Raw genomic sequence first — 15,291 nt, forward strand, 5'->3', positions numbered from 1 at the left:
AGAGGCCCACTTGCTCGGGGTCCACAGGGGCGGACAGGCTCCTCTCGCGGCCTGAAACAATGTCGCAAAGCCCTGAGAAGGGGTATAGGTCAACACGCTGCCAGCAGACCGGGGTACGGAGGAGTCTGGACCGGCACAGGCACAACGCTCCGTTTTCCACACCTCCCCAGCTCCGCTGGGCATCCAGGTTCTCCCGTTGGCTGCAGGAGCAACAAGGAGGAGGGAGGCGGGAAGGACCTACAGACACACTGCTGCTGCTGTGTAGCTTGGACAAGGCCCGGAAGTCACGGGGCTCTGAGGCTACGTGTCTCTGATGAGTCAATGCTACCGCCCTGGACTCGTCATCACACGCACCCTGTTCCGGGCCACAGACCTCCTCCGGAGACCGGCCCGCCATCCCGGTGCTTCCACTGTCCTGCTTGGACGTGGCTGTGACGGTAGAAGAGACAACAATACATGCTTGAAGCTCTTTGTGGGCAGTGCCGGCCAAGGGATCAAGCTCTGTGAACCCGGGCACAGTCGGGTGCTGGAGTTTCAGGCGGCCACTAGGGGGCGACAGTGAGGGGGCCGCAGTACCACCACCACCACAGTAGTAGTAGTACCCGTGGCGCATCTGGCGCCTACTAGAGTCTGCTCCGGAAGCTGATTTCTTTCTGGTACAGCCCTTTGGGTACCTCGTTTTGGGCACTGCTCCGTCAGCACGAGGGCAGGCCCGTGGTGGTGGTACACCCACTGGGTGGGATACATCCACAGGGCAGGCCCGTGGTGGTGGTACACCCACTGGGTGGGATACATCCACAGGGCAGGCCCGTGGTGGTGGTACACCCACTGGGTGGGATACATCCACAGGGCAGGCCCGTGGTGGTGGTACACCCACTGGGTGGGATACATCCACAGCAGCGGAAAAGCTCTCAGCGTTGACCCTCAACCGCTTAAAGACTGTCTGGAGAGTCTCCTCTTCTTCTGCACTGTCTTGACCTCCTGCCTCCCGGGTGAGGAGAGGATCCGCAGTAAAGATCCTCTTCATAAGGAAGACACAATGAAGCGGTACACAACACTTTTAGTTATGCCGTTTAGTGTTCAAACTAGAGTGCCGTCTAGTGTCTCAACTAAGTGAGTCACTTCCTTATAAACGATACAATATGTGATGGCGTCACACGGCGCGTCTTTAAAATCTTTGGATGGAAAGGAAACAAGTCTCTCTCTCATAGTTATATTCAGATATATTTGTATTGCATTGGTGCACAATGTTTATGGACTGAGAGGCATACCTGTATAGAGGAGATGACTGTGATGAATGCGCGTGACATCATCATCATGCATCACCATACCCGGAAGTTATGCAGGAAGTGGAACGCCTACTGAGTATGGCAAAAGACTCCTTTCTGGCCTTGACAGCCCATATATCCCAACAGAAAAGTCCTATCTGATTGCATTAAACAACGTTAAACTCACATGGCCACTCACTTTGCCATGGCAATTGCATATAGTTATTGACTGTATGGGAGACAAATAAAAGTGAATGATTGAACCTTGTACAACTGCAGGACATTATCCATATTTGTCTGAGTTTTAGCCCCATCTTCTGCACATTATGTGCAAGTGCAAGTTCCTCCTCACACTACTCTGTGTACATGTATGTTATTCATTAAAATCTCCCTTGAATTTGGTTGCCATTCACTGTGTTGCACAGAGTAAACCGCATGCAAATATGAAATTATGGCGCAAATCTCATTTTTAAAGGCTTGGCTACGAAAGGCTATAGCCATCTATGAGAGGGTCTGCTATCTGACTATTATTGTACCTAAGTTCCTTGAAACATCAAACATGCAAATGATTGTACAAAAGATTGACACCTACTAGAAGTTCGGGACCGCTATATATGCAGTCTTCACATCTACACCACATGCCCACATGATTTATATGCCCATATATGGATCTGTCAGTCCTTGTCTCTTTTATGCCTATATTCCATATGGGCATAAATATATTTCATCAGGGATCAGGTATGCTCATATATGGGCCTGCTAATATATGGAAATGAATTAATGATTTACCGTTTTTCAAATATTACAAAAACTAAATAAAACACAAAATAATGCACAATATTAATAATCATAATCAAAATCAAAAATAGTAATTGAGCAAACTGTGTGTGACGTCGTCTGATAAGGCAGTTTTGCTCATATATGGGCATTCTCCCTTTTGTGCCTGATTTGTTTTGTTTTGTTTGTTCTGACTGATTTGTTTACGACATATTGAGGTTAGACAACACACTCCATATTTGGCCGTAGCTGCATTGGGAACTCCTTATATGGTTATGGCTGAGTCATGGTGACGACATGTTGACATTGAGCGTGATGTCAGAGGTCCATCGAGCCGGTTTTATGGATAGTTCGTGAATATCTTTCACATTTTATGAATTTCTCTCAGATCGAAATGGCATCCACAGTCCTGGCAGGAACGTGGAAAAAAATTCTTGCCCAAATATTATAACAGGACCATCCTGCTATAATATTTGGGCAAGAATTACATCATCAATAGCTAAACCATTTATAAGAACTGAGGCCGATTCGAAAACGCTCCTACCTTAGTCTTCTGAAAAACTTAAAAAATATATATATTTATGTTGCTGCATAAAGTGAGTGGCAAACCGAGTGGCAAAGGGAGTTTAATGTCGTTTAACGTCATTTAATGCAATCAGATAGGACTTTTCTCTAAAGATTTGTTTTTGGCTTTTCTGCCTTTATTATAGTATCAAGTGAAGATTGACAGGAAAGTGGGAGAGAGAGAAGGGGAGAGGTCGTCATGAACGTGACTCGAACACGTAACGCTCTGTCAGGCCAAAGCCTATAGGCATGCGCCTGGATCGCTAGGTCGCTACTTTTGTTGCTTTTGTGACACTGGTACGATCAAGAAGGATGTTCAGACATCTACGCAAAAACACAAAAAGTTACAAAATGGAGTTAAAGACGGGGTGAAATGGCTATTTGGAGCATTTTATTTTGTATTTCACTCTCAAATGGAAAGATGTGCATTTTTGAAGCAATCAGAACGTCGCATCCCTCCAGGCTATGGGACGTTGGTTGCTGTGCTACATGCGCGATGCGTGCACGCACATTAAAACGAGTAATATACTGTCTGGATGTGATCTTGAATGAGATTTGAATGAGTATTTCTGTTATGCATCATAACCACCTGTGTTTGGAGGACGACGCAGTAATGGGAATAAAACATGGTGAATTTAATCAAGATTCATAAATATGCATGTGAGCCTCGACACGTCATCACGCAGAACGTCATTATAATTCGTATTGACTTTTAATATAAAAATACACAAAATGTTTCCCTTTTTTGCATCCATTGTTAGGTTCGATGACCACGGATATGGTCTAAAAGTGTGAAAAACTTATTTTTCATTTCAGTAGGTCTTTAAGAGGTTTCTGCCCAACAGCAACGAGCAACATACATTTTTCAGAAAACTTTTGTAGAATCGGCCTCAGGTTTTACCGCAATATCCTATTCATCATCGATATTTTCGATGAGCCAGCGGAAGCCATCTCCGTAGCCTTGTCTCTTCTTCACGCTACACATAAATACCCCCACGGGCCTCAGATCGGCTTTTCTAGCTGTGTTGGAGTAGAAGCCGAGCAACTCTCTGAGACTATGCTCATTGATAGCCTCCGGATGGTCGATCTTATTGCCCAGAATGAGGATTGGCACGTTGGTTTCTATCGTTAGCAGGCCATCGAGCTCGGTTTTCGACTCCGCAAGCCGTTTGTGGTCAGAACAGTCTACCAGGTAGACGATAGCGTTGATGGCCAGGAGGTAGTCTCTCCAGATCCTCCGCGCTTGTACGTGACCGCCGAGATCAAACGTTTGGAAATCGATTCCAGCGACGGTCAGCTCCTCGGATGTGGGCTGGCCCGTGGGCTCGTGTTGTCCGAGGTTGTCCTCTTTGAGCATTTGCAGTAGTGTTGTTTTCCCGGCATTGTCGAGTCCGAGGAACACCAGCTTGTAGTTGTACCAGCCTAATTTCTGCAGGACAGTCCTGTAGACCCAACGGATCGTTGCATACATGTCATACATGTTTCAGTATTAGAACTGTCTGAGCGTTGCGTTGTCAGTATCAGCGTTTTAAATATCATAAGAAGTGACTGAAGCTTGTCCTTTTATGCCGTGGGATGTCATCCAGCATGATGTCACACAGACTCAGCCATAACCATATATGGAGTTCCCACTCCAGCTACACCCAAATATGGTGTGTCGTCTAAGCTAACTGTGTCAGCATGATGTCAGAGTTCAGACTCAAATTAATCAGCCGCTAGCCCCATATATGGAGCTCTCAGTCAATTACCATAACCATATAAGGAGTTCCAAATGCAGATACGTCCAAATATGGAGTGTGTTGTCTAACCTCAATGTGTCGTCATGGCATCAGAAAACAGTCAGCTCCATTATAAGCACAAAAGGGCGCATGCCCATATATGAGCATATACAGATGACATCAGAGATCTCCATGTATGGGCATATCCAGAGGCAAAGAGTGTCTGTCATGGGTGTCCCCTCCTTTCCATGTTTTTCGCGCTGGTTGAATGAGATTTGGCAGCTTGTGTGTCATCTTACAATAAATCATAAATGCATAGTGCAAATAGTCATTTCTTTTTTTCTTTTTTTTAGGGGCGATATCCCCTCCTATGTCCAGCTTGTGGTGTGTGTGTGTGCAAACACAAACTTTGTCCTACACAAACATTAAATGCCATTGACAATGAATGGACAATTTTGAGTGTTTGTGTAAACACAAACATTGCGTAACACAAACATTGAAGACAAAAGTGAGGACGCAACTTGTAATTGGCCGGAATGAGATGATGTATGATGATGTACGATGATAAGACCAGATGAAGAGCCTTGGCTCGAAACGTCGTCAATAAACTTATCCTTCGGAGCATATGAGTGTGCGGCTTCCTCTCTTTTCCTATGTTACTTTTTGAACCCAGCACCTCCATGAAGTGATGTGCGTATTTTACTATAGTTTCCGATGATAAGAGCGCCCCTCACTTCACACAGGTGTGATCGTCTTTTTTTTATAAGATCTTTTTTCTGCCTCCACCTAACCCAGACATAGTACAGGAAACAAGAAGAGAGTGAAGGGATGATTACGCAGCAAATGTCGCCTGGACTGGGACCCAAACCCGCGACACGACACGAGATCTCCATATATGGGCATAAAGATACAAGGACAGACACGTTTAAAACGGGTGTTATGACAACGGATATAACAGGTATCGTATACTAGGGTGGGGAATACATTCCCGATTTCCGTCTGTCTGTCTGAGCACGGAAAGCTGCAACACGGTAACTCTGTCACTTGTCAACGATTTCAGCCGTGGGAAAGCTCGCCGGAACCGGGCCGACCCCCTGGACGCGTCCCTGGGGGTCTGGATGTTGCGAGGACCCCCCGGGGACGCCCACATGGTAACTCTGTAATTTCTCGACCCTTTCAGACACGGGGCGGCTCGCCGGAAACCGGGCCGCCCCCTAGGCACGTTCCTGGGGGTCTGAATGTGTTGTACCCACACACGGTACAGTTGCACCACTCACTTCACACAGGTTTGATTTTTAACTAGTGGGATTATGTCGCGCACACGTGCACATACGCTCGCGAGCGATCACCGATTTAAATAACCTCTTGAATGTGGTTAAAAATGCTTTATATTTATTGCATAACGGGGAAACTTCAGACAGAACACCTACAGTAGGCTACTTAGTAGGTTGACACAATGGATGGACCGTCACCATTGATATGCATCCAAGGTCGGTCATTCCTATAACGGGGGGTCACAGGGAGGAGTCTCGCTCAGAACGAGTTTTTCTGGTTGCTTATCGGTAGGCTAGTAGGCTCTCACTGTGGCTAAATAAATAAGGAAGCACTACTACTACAGATATAAAATACTTACATAAACACTGTATGGTTTGGGTGTCAGATGACAAAATAACATAACCTTCAACAACATTCAATTTCACTTCACGTCCACACTAAGATAAGTGTCAGTCACATAATCCAATTTCACCCTAACAGCCTTGTTTTGATTTAAGCAGCTGCAGTCAAAGTAATAATGGTCAGATCGAGTCTGACAAGCACAGTTGACCATAAACAGGACCACCACGACGTCATGTCATACTCCTTTGAGCACAGAGAAGAGCCTACAGTATGTGTTTGGGAATGTTGTTGAAGGCCTTTATTTAATGATGTAATATTTCCGACCGACAGTCTAGCTCGGCTAGGTGGCTAACAACACTGGAAGATGGTGTAGTGCAGTGACAGTGTACACACCAGCGTCACTGACATGAAAAATTATGAACTACAGACTGGCAGCCAAGTAGCCTATAGCATCCCACTAGCGGCTAGTAGGATGCTATAGGCTACTTGGCTGCCAGTTAACAGGTATAGTTACTAGCCTATACCTGTTGGCGGAAGATGGCGGCCAAATTTCCCAAATTCTACCTAACGCGTCACTGTGGCTCACTATTATTTCAAGCTGTGAGCCACCTGTGACACTCAGCCTCAATCAGCAGGCTTTGTTAGAGGACTTGCGTGCATCTTCAAACTACCAGGGCAGCACCCCGGCCGGACAGCCCTAACGTCAGCTCACCCCTGGTCTCGTCCCTCTCATTTTTTCGATCATCTCCTACGGACACAATATTAGTCTCCCCTCGGCTACAACGCAACAGTTACCCTAAAAACAATAAACACTTTTAGCCAGTATACGAGCACAAATGTCCCATTTATTGCTGCTATGGCGGCATCCATCTTTGTTGTGAAAAAGGAACACATCTCTTATGTCGAAGTGTCCTTGGGCAAGACACTGAACCCCAAATTGCTCCCGATGTGCTGGTTGGTACCTTGCATGGCTTCCGCTGCAATCGGTGTATGAATGTGTGTGTGAATGGGTGAATGTAATGCACAATCTATGTAAAGCGCCTTGGATAAAGGCGCTATATAAATGCACCATTTACCATTTCTTAATATTTGCATCCTGGGCCCTGGTTGGTTATAGCCTGGTTCCAGAAGAATCTTGTTAGCTCATGAAGTCCTCCCACAATTGATCTGGCTGGGACAATATGCAATGCATTGCAAAGGCAGATGAAGGCTGGCCCTGTACGTGAGGCTACCACACATGTGCAATTTCCAGCCTCTGCCTGAGCCAATTGATTGCCATGGCAACCCCCACACCTGCCATTTGATTATAGTCAGTCCAAGTCCACTATTCTACAGTCACTCTTCAGACATTCTCCACAGACATATGGGACCCAAAAGGGACACGGACAGACAGACAAAAAAAAGAAAAGAAAAACAAAAGAACGGGTGCTACCGTCCGTATGTTAGAATTTCATGTGGGGGGGGAGGGGCCACCTGAGCTTCCCCAGAGCATGTGAGTGTGTGTGTGTGTGTGTGTGTGTGTGTGTGTGTGTGTGTGTGTGTGTGTGTGTGTGTGTGTGTGTGTGTGTGTGTGTGTGTTGGGGGGGGTGCTATTGTTTCCACAAGTGTTGTGGAACGGGTTTCACAGGTTGGAGAGAGAGAGAGAGAGAGAGAGAGAGAGAGAGAGAGTGGTAATTAGACCATAGCAGTAAGGTGACAGTCAGGAAGCATAACAAACATAAAGTGACTAGAGTTGTAACAGCAAGTGGCAGGTGGATGTCAGACTACAGGAAGGGGAAAAGGGACCAAACAGAAATTCAACCATTCAGGATCTTTGGATCACAAGGGGAAGAAAACACAACCACTTGTGTTTTCTATTTAATTTAAGAAGAGGACTTATTTTCTTGGATGTTAATGCAAAGCTTTCTGTAGCTGCTGGCGCTGAAAAGGATCAGGTCAGATCAACACCTGAGACTGAGCTGAGAGGAGCTGAAAGAGAACTGAGACTGTTCTGTTCTTCTGTGGGGGGAGAGAGAGAGAGAGAGAGAGAGACCTCTGGAAACTGGTAGATGAAACTGTACTTGTTTTGTTTAGCTTTGAAGCGCATTGTCTTTTATTATTATTACTATCATAGCCTACTGTAGGGTCTTTGTTATATGTTTGACAGTCTACAATATGTACTAACATTGTTGTAGCCTAGAGTTTGTCAGTGTTCAAGTACTGTGTCTGTTTGTTGCAAGGGACTGCTTGTTTGAGCACACACATAGCATAATAATCAGAGAACATATTATATACCAATAAATGACTAGTAACTTTAACATAGTCAATCTCTTCTTGATATACAAGTTACAACACCTCTTTTCTGACTCTTAAAAAAAAGACTTTGGGAGACCAAACGTACCGGTTATCCCAGAAGAAAATAATGCCCACCTCTGCTGCTTAAGGAGCATTTGTTTCATTCAGACCAGTTGGAAAGTAGACTGTGAAGACCCCTGTTGTTGTGGGAAACCAAACATCTTGACATTTTTGCAAAGGACAACTGGGCAACCCCACTTCGAAAGCAGCCAAGGAAACAGACTTTTCAACAAGCCAGTAGAGAGACTGACTCTCGTCCCCCCCCCCATTTTCTTTTGCATGTGCAACATTTTAAAAACAGGTGTACACATCCCTAAAGTTAGCGCCACCCCTTGTTGAGGTCATATCCTTTCGACGGGAAGGTCACGGGTTTGGGAAGGACACAGGCTGTATACGCCATCCCACTACCACCACCACTACCACCCCAGCCTCCACCATGCAGACCCCAGGCCCAGAGCAGGACGATACCTTCGACTATCTGTTCAAGATCATCCTGATAGGCGACTCCAATGTGGGGAAGACCTGCGTGGTGCAGAGCTTCAAGTCGGGGGTCTACTCGGAGAAACAGCAGAACACCATCGGAGTCGACTTCACCGTGCGTACCGTGGACGTCGAGGGCAAGAAAGTGAAGGTTAGTACTGTAAAACAGTGGTGGACGAAGAAGTACTTGTAAAAGTATCATCATTGACATCAAAATGTAATTAAAGTATTCACGTATTCAAGATGTATGCCCTAAAAATCTTTTGAAAATAGCAGATCTACAAGCTTTATGTAGATCTGCCATTTTCAAATAGCCAATCAATATAGGCATGAAGTGGTTAATGTAGCCTATGTTTTCTAATAATAATCCAAATCTACAAAGTAACTAAGTAAAGTTTTCAAATAATCATAGTAGTGTAAAATTAGGCCTACAATATGTATCAATGTCAATGTATGAATAGATAGTGGTTAAAGTCATTGTGACCCGATGTTAACTGATGGAGGGACCCCCTGAAACCACCACCCCCCAAAGTGGGGTCCCCACACCCCACTTTGAGAGGCAATGCTGTAAAAGCAGCATGTGTATGTGTGTTTAATGCAGTGGTTCTCAAAGTGGGGTCCAGGGACCCCCAGGAGCCCTTGAGAAGGTTCCAGAGGGTCCCCGGACAAAATGACATAGAAAACAGTTTAACCACTTTAATCATATATAGCCTATACATTAGGTAATTGAAAATAGCCGATCTACAAGCTCACACCACGCTGCGATGCGATGCACTGTGATCTGCTTTTTTATCTTGACAATTATTGTTGAAATGTGAGAATAGCTTTTTTTAAACCTTTTTACCACACAAATATTTTGTATGGGGGTCCTTGGCATGTACTAAATAGTTTTCAGTTGGAGATCCAGGCTGTGCCAAATACAGCAATTGACAATTTGGGACATTTCTTGACATGAAAACTGTTTGAGAAGCACTGGTTTTAAAGGATGTGTTTTCCAGACCTTGGATAACACAAACTATATCTGCATGCACCTTGTCATGTGGTGTGTGACTATGTGCTTAAATACATTCAAAAACTCAAGCCATTAGAATCAAGGACACTGCGCACAACCGCTGTCTGTCTAGGGCCAACAACATCAAGAATGACCCCACCCACCCACACCAGGGACTGTTCACTCTGTTGCCTTCTGGCAGAAGGTATCGAAGCATTGGAAGTAAAACAGCAAGATTTTCCAAGAGCTTTTTCCCCCAAGCCATTAGACTTTTGAACAAGTGCAATATCCCCTAACCTTTTCCCCCTATATGCTGCTATAAGGACTCCTGTTGTGCAATATCTGTCTCTCAATGAACTAATGGTGCTTTTTAATTTATTGGTGTTTTAAAGTGGATTTTAGATTTTAATAGTATTTTAGCTTTCTTTTAACTAGCATACTAAAAGCCAGTGAAACGACATTTCGTTCTCTTATGCATTTTATGTATCTGCTGAATGACAATAAAGCTATCTATCTATCTATCTATCTATCTATCTATCTATCTATCTATCTATCTATCTATAAGATTCTGAACCTCAAACGCAAAACAAGCAAATGCCAACAGCAGGCCAGGGTACCGAATCTAGAAAAAGAGGAAAAAGGCCACGATGCTGAAAATAGAAGCCAACGTTTCGACCTGTAAGGTCTTCTGCAGGGAATGGCACAGCCGGGAAAACAACCTCACATTTATAGGGGATGAATCTAACTCATACACACCGGGTGATCACTCGACAAAGTATAGCTAGCAGAAACATCAGGCTAAATCGGCTTCAGACTTTTCCTGGGACACAGATGGTGTTGATTTCCACCTTCTTTGGAACCAACCCCTCCTCCTCCTCCTCCTTGCCATAGTCTGAAGAATGAATGAATGCACCTTCTCTGATCGTATCAGTGGTGCTGAGGTGTCTTTTGAATTCACTGAGAGGTACAGTACCGTACAGGCCTAAGTGTACAGTGGCACCAGGCATCCTACTGTACTACAGTAGGATGCCTGGTGCTACTGTAGTCCAAAGGAAACAACATGGATGGTTATTTATAATACTAACTATGTATAAAAGTTTGACTTTGTAGGCTGCATAACATAGCACGCGTGCGTGCGCACACACACACACACGCACACACACACACACAGAGGTGCGGGGCCGCATGTCATGCGTTCTATGATTCTTAATTTACATTTCACTCCAAACTCTGTCTTTGGAGAGGGGGAGGGGCCATCCAGTCAGAACGACTTCCTATAAACATGATCCTTACGACTATCTGTAAGGATGTTAGTTGTGTCGTCACAGACTCTCAACAGAACCAGTCCTGCCAGTCAGTGGCTCACATGAGCAACCAGTCATTCGGGTTCCCAGGCCCCGTGGCCTACTGTAACCTTGTGATAAATGTGGAGCACGCGCATGCACATGCACGCACGCACGCACACATGCAAGCACACACGCACACACACACACACTTTCAATCTTGGAACCACGTTGTTTGGCCACTTTTTTAAAGATATGCCTATTTGAGATCTGATATTGTCCTTTTTTCTGTTACTTTTTTAAATATATTTCTTTCATTATTATTTCATTTTTTCATTTTCCCCCAAAGATTTGATGGCTAATATGAGTCACCAGAACCAAGAACGGGTGTTTTCAATTCATCTAACGTGGTTAAAATGTAGTTTGAAGTTCCAATGGGTTTTAAAATAAAGGGGGGCGTGTCTGTTAAAATGAATAAACACAAAAGCCTGAGTAGATTAAAATGACCCCAAACATGTTTGAAAGTGACATATCCTTTTCATGCATACCAAACTGGCATGAAAATGGAAATCTTGATTTTGCTGTGATTATACATGTAGGCATTATAGGTTCAGCAGTCCCCTGACCCCTGGTGTAGAGTTACTACTTACTAGTACGTTGGCCATAGCCTCAGGAATGGTGGAATCTCCCTAACTGTTAATGCACATTGTGTAGCACACACACACACACACGCCCACGCCCACGCACACACACGCCCACGCACACACACACACACACACACACACACACACACGCACACACGCGCACACGCACACGCCTGTCTTTGTATTGTTGTAGATCAGCTTGTAGACAACAACGTACGTCAGCAACAGAGCTTTGACGGCAGAGCACACTGTGATAACATAGTTGATGTATCGATGATAAGTCTATTTCACTTAATCCTTTCAAAACACACGTTCTACATTATCGTCATTGTCGGGTGGAAACCTCATACAGTATGTCGAAATCTGCTACTGTTCAGGATTCAAATTCTAAAGCATCAAAAGTAGCAGATCTACTACAAGCTCGCGGTTGTGGATCGGCTACTTTTTGGTGACGCTGTAGTATGATCAAGTACACAAAAAACACACACAAAACACAACAAGTATGGAGATAAGAGGTTTCTGGCCGATAGAAACGATATGTATTGTACAAGTCATTCTCTCCATGTCATTGACAGTGTCTTGGCACTATAGGCGAGTTAATGATGAGTGCAGTAACTAACAGCTGTGTACGATAGTGGTTGCCATGACAACTGTTACTATACGCTAACTAGCTCAGCTTCTTGGGCAGCAGTATCCATAGGGAGACTTAGCTAAGAACCTCATTTACATGCCATGTGTCTGTGAGTGGACACAGCCATCACCACATACAGTAAGAACCTCATTTACATGTCATGTGTCTGTGAGTGGACACAGCCATCACCACATACAGTAAGAACCTCATTTACATGTCATGTGTCTGTGAGTGGACACAGCCATCACCACATACAGTAAGAACCTCATTTACATGTCATGTGTCTGTGTGAGTGTGCACAGCCATCACCACATACAGTAAGCTTCTAGCATTATCAGACTACTTTTCCTCAGTCCAAAGTCCAGAATTCACCTTTAGCAAAGCCCCGCCCACTCCCACTTGGACACTTTCCAGCCAGGCTCATTCATTCCAATGTAAATATCATGGATTTTACACATTAAATACTGGTTAATGTTTGGAACCAGACCTTTAAAATCTCCTCCAAATCCGTCAACAAGGCCTGCCATATGCACTGGAAAAATACGTGTGTGACATTTCTTTTTTAAAACAATGTTTTATCATATAGGAAAACTATTGGTGGAGACTAGAGGTTTGTCTAAACCAGAGTAATATAGTAAGAGAGTGGCGACACTAGCGTTGACTCCTATTGTAACAATGGAATGCGGAAGTGCTCATTCTATCTCAATGGGATAGTTCCAGTCATAGGAACAATGTTTGGAACTATAGCCCACAGGCACCCGCTTTGCGGCGAGATCAAAGCGTGTCGCTACTCTCCTACTCTACACTCTGGTCTAAACCTAGTTATGCTTAGCTGTGATTGGACCATAGCAGTTTAGGGAGGGGCTTAGCTATAGGTCAATTGACAACATGTCTTAATACATCCAAGCATGAGTGGTTCTGTTTATAACAGTGACATTGATGACGGCTGTGTAAACATATCGCTGTTGTCGGGCAGAAACCTCTTATCTACATATTCCTTTTGTGCTTTTCTGTAAATTAACGCCCTATGATCACAACTACAGCATTACACAAAAGCATCAAAAGTAGTTGATCTGCAGGCTCGAAACGCGGTGGGAATCGATGCGTTTTGAGCTTGTGGATCTGCTACTTTTGCATTTGAGTCAAGTAACAGTTTTGGACATTATGAGGTTTCTACCCGACAGACAATATGCAGTACATCGTTGCGAACTGCACAGAGATCTCAAGCACAACGCCTTATAACACGGCCATCACAACTCTTGTGAGCATGACCATCACAAGAGTTCATGTCTTTTAAATGGGCTACAATGCTGGTGAAATCTATGCAATTTAATGTACACCAATGGTTCTCAAAGTGGGGTGCATGGACCCCCAGGGGTCCTTGAGGGGGGTTCCAAGGGGTCCCCAGCAAAAGTAGTTAACGTAGCATCGTAATCATTTCGTCAGATCGGCTATTTTCACAATATTTACCAACTCCTACATTCCAAGTGCTTGTCAGGGTGGGGGGGTCCCCAGTTCGAATATGATTATTTTGGGGGTCATGGCCTGAAAACGATTCCACTACAGTATGTAGGCCAACTGTGACAGTGTGTGTTTGTGTGTGTGTGTGTGTGTGACAGATCCAGGTGTGGGACACGGCAGGTCAGGAGAGGTTTCGGACCATCACCCAGAGCTACTACCGCAGCGCTCACGGCGCGCTGATCGCTTATGACATCACACGGCGCTCCACCTTTGAGTCCGTCAACCACTGGATCCACGAGGTGGAGCACTACGGTGCTGCTAATTTAGTGCTGGTGCTCATAGGTGAGTGTGTGTGTGTGTGTGTGTGTGTGTGTGTGTGTGTAACAAATCAATCTCTGAGCTGGAGCAATTTAGGGCTGTATATTCGTCCAGGCTAAACCCCTTAGCCCTAAACTACTTTACCTTTTTGTACTATTTAAAAAAAGACATTTGAATACCGGTAGTTCCAACTATAGCCGATCTACATCGGCACGTTGTGAGCTTGTCTATTGGCTATTTTAACTATTCAAAAATGTTTTTCAAAACAGTTTAAAAAGTTTAGGTATAAGGGGGTTTATCATGGACGAAAATAGAGCCCATAGGGCTATAGCTAGCACCACCCCTTTTCCCTTTTACTATTTTGAAAACTCCTCTACTGTGAGATTTGGCTTCAAGACCCGACCTGACTCAAGTCTTTCTGCCACCATGTAGGTAATAAAAGTGATTTGGAGTCGGACCGTCAGGTTCGTTTTCAGGAGGCCTGCTGTCTGGCCAAGGAGAGAGGAGTACTGGCTGCACTGGAGACCTCTGCCAAGGTGCAGGAAAACACCCGTCCTCACATCATCACTCCACCTCTCCCTTCGTTTCTCTCTCACCCTGCTGGCTTCCTGTCTTTGTAAATCTCTCGGGACTGCATCTCTCGCACGCCCTTCATCCCTCTCTCTTCACTCCACCTCTCTCGAAGTATCTGTCGTCTACTGTACTACTCTGTAGCAATATGCGGCTTAAGAAAAATCTAAGATTTATTTATTTAATCAATCTTGTGAAATAATGAAAATTGTTAAAGGGATATTTATGCAGCCCATTCAAATGTGCCCGTGATCCACAAAAGGCGACAGAGACACAAGGTTTCGTTTGTGATGATCTCTTACCCCTGTCCTGCCACATGGCAGCTGTATTTCAATACCTTCCGGTGTGTCGTCTCTCTCCCTCCAGGAGAGCCAGAACGTGGAGGACGCCTTCCTGCTCATGGCCAGGGAGCTGATGTCCCGCAACGGCCTCAGCGTCCAGCAGGAGGCCCCAGGGAGCAGCGACTCGCCGCACGTCCTCCTCGGAGCCGACTCCAGACCCGTCAACGGAGCCGCCGCCTACACCCCCGCAGATAAGACCTGCTGCTGACAGGATGAGAGAGGAGACAGACAGAGAGAAGAGAGAGAGACAGAGAAGACCTGCTGCTGACAGGATGAGAGAGGAGAAAGACAGAG

At 45.0% G+C, this 15,291-nt stretch overlaps 2 protein-coding genes across 2 annotated transcripts; one reads left to right on the forward strand and one right to left on the reverse strand.

The window, feature by feature from the left end:
- Positions 1-3,519: 3,519 nt before the first annotated feature.
- Positions 3,520-4,089, reverse strand: LOC306916382 (small COPII coat GTPase SAR1B-like; the record flags this gene model as incomplete). Its single annotated transcript, XM_079494215.1, has 1 exon — positions 3,520-4,089. The coding sequence occupies one exon, from the start codon at positions 4,087-4,089 to the stop codon at positions 3,520-3,522; it is 570 nt and encodes a 189-aa protein (XP_079350341.1).
- Positions 4,090-8,587: 4,498 nt separating this feature from the next.
- Positions 8,588-15,230, forward strand: LOC306916815 (ras-related protein Rab-19). Its single transcript, XM_079494853.1, has 4 exons — positions 8,588-8,909; positions 13,927-14,110; positions 14,519-14,622; positions 15,023-15,230. The coding sequence occupies exons 1-4, from the start codon at positions 8,715-8,717 to the stop codon at positions 15,203-15,205; spliced, it is 666 nt and encodes a 221-aa protein (XP_079350979.1). The 5' UTR covers positions 8,588-8,714; the 3' UTR covers positions 15,206-15,230.
- Positions 15,231-15,291: the final 61 nt, after the last annotated feature.

Source organism: Electrona antarctica, assembly GCF_951216825.1.
Source record: "Electrona antarctica genome assembly, chromosome: 23".
Taxonomy (NCBI): domain Eukaryota; kingdom Metazoa; phylum Chordata; class Actinopteri; order Myctophiformes; family Myctophidae; genus Electrona; species Electrona antarctica.

Bases quoted from the DNA above. Each gene is read 5' to 3' on its own strand.
- LOC306916815 (XM_079494853.1), top strand. From the start codon at position 8,715: ATGCAGACCCCAGGCCCAGAGCAGGACGATACCTTCGACTATCTGTTC. The intron at 14,111-14,518 runs GTGAGTGTGTGT...GCCACCATGTAG, and splicing joins TTTAGTGCTGGTGCTCATAG to GTAATAAAAGTGATTTGGAG. The intron at 14,623-15,022 runs GTGCAGGAAAAC...CTCTCCCTCCAG, and splicing joins CACTGGAGACCTCTGCCAAG to GAGAGCCAGAACGTGGAGGA.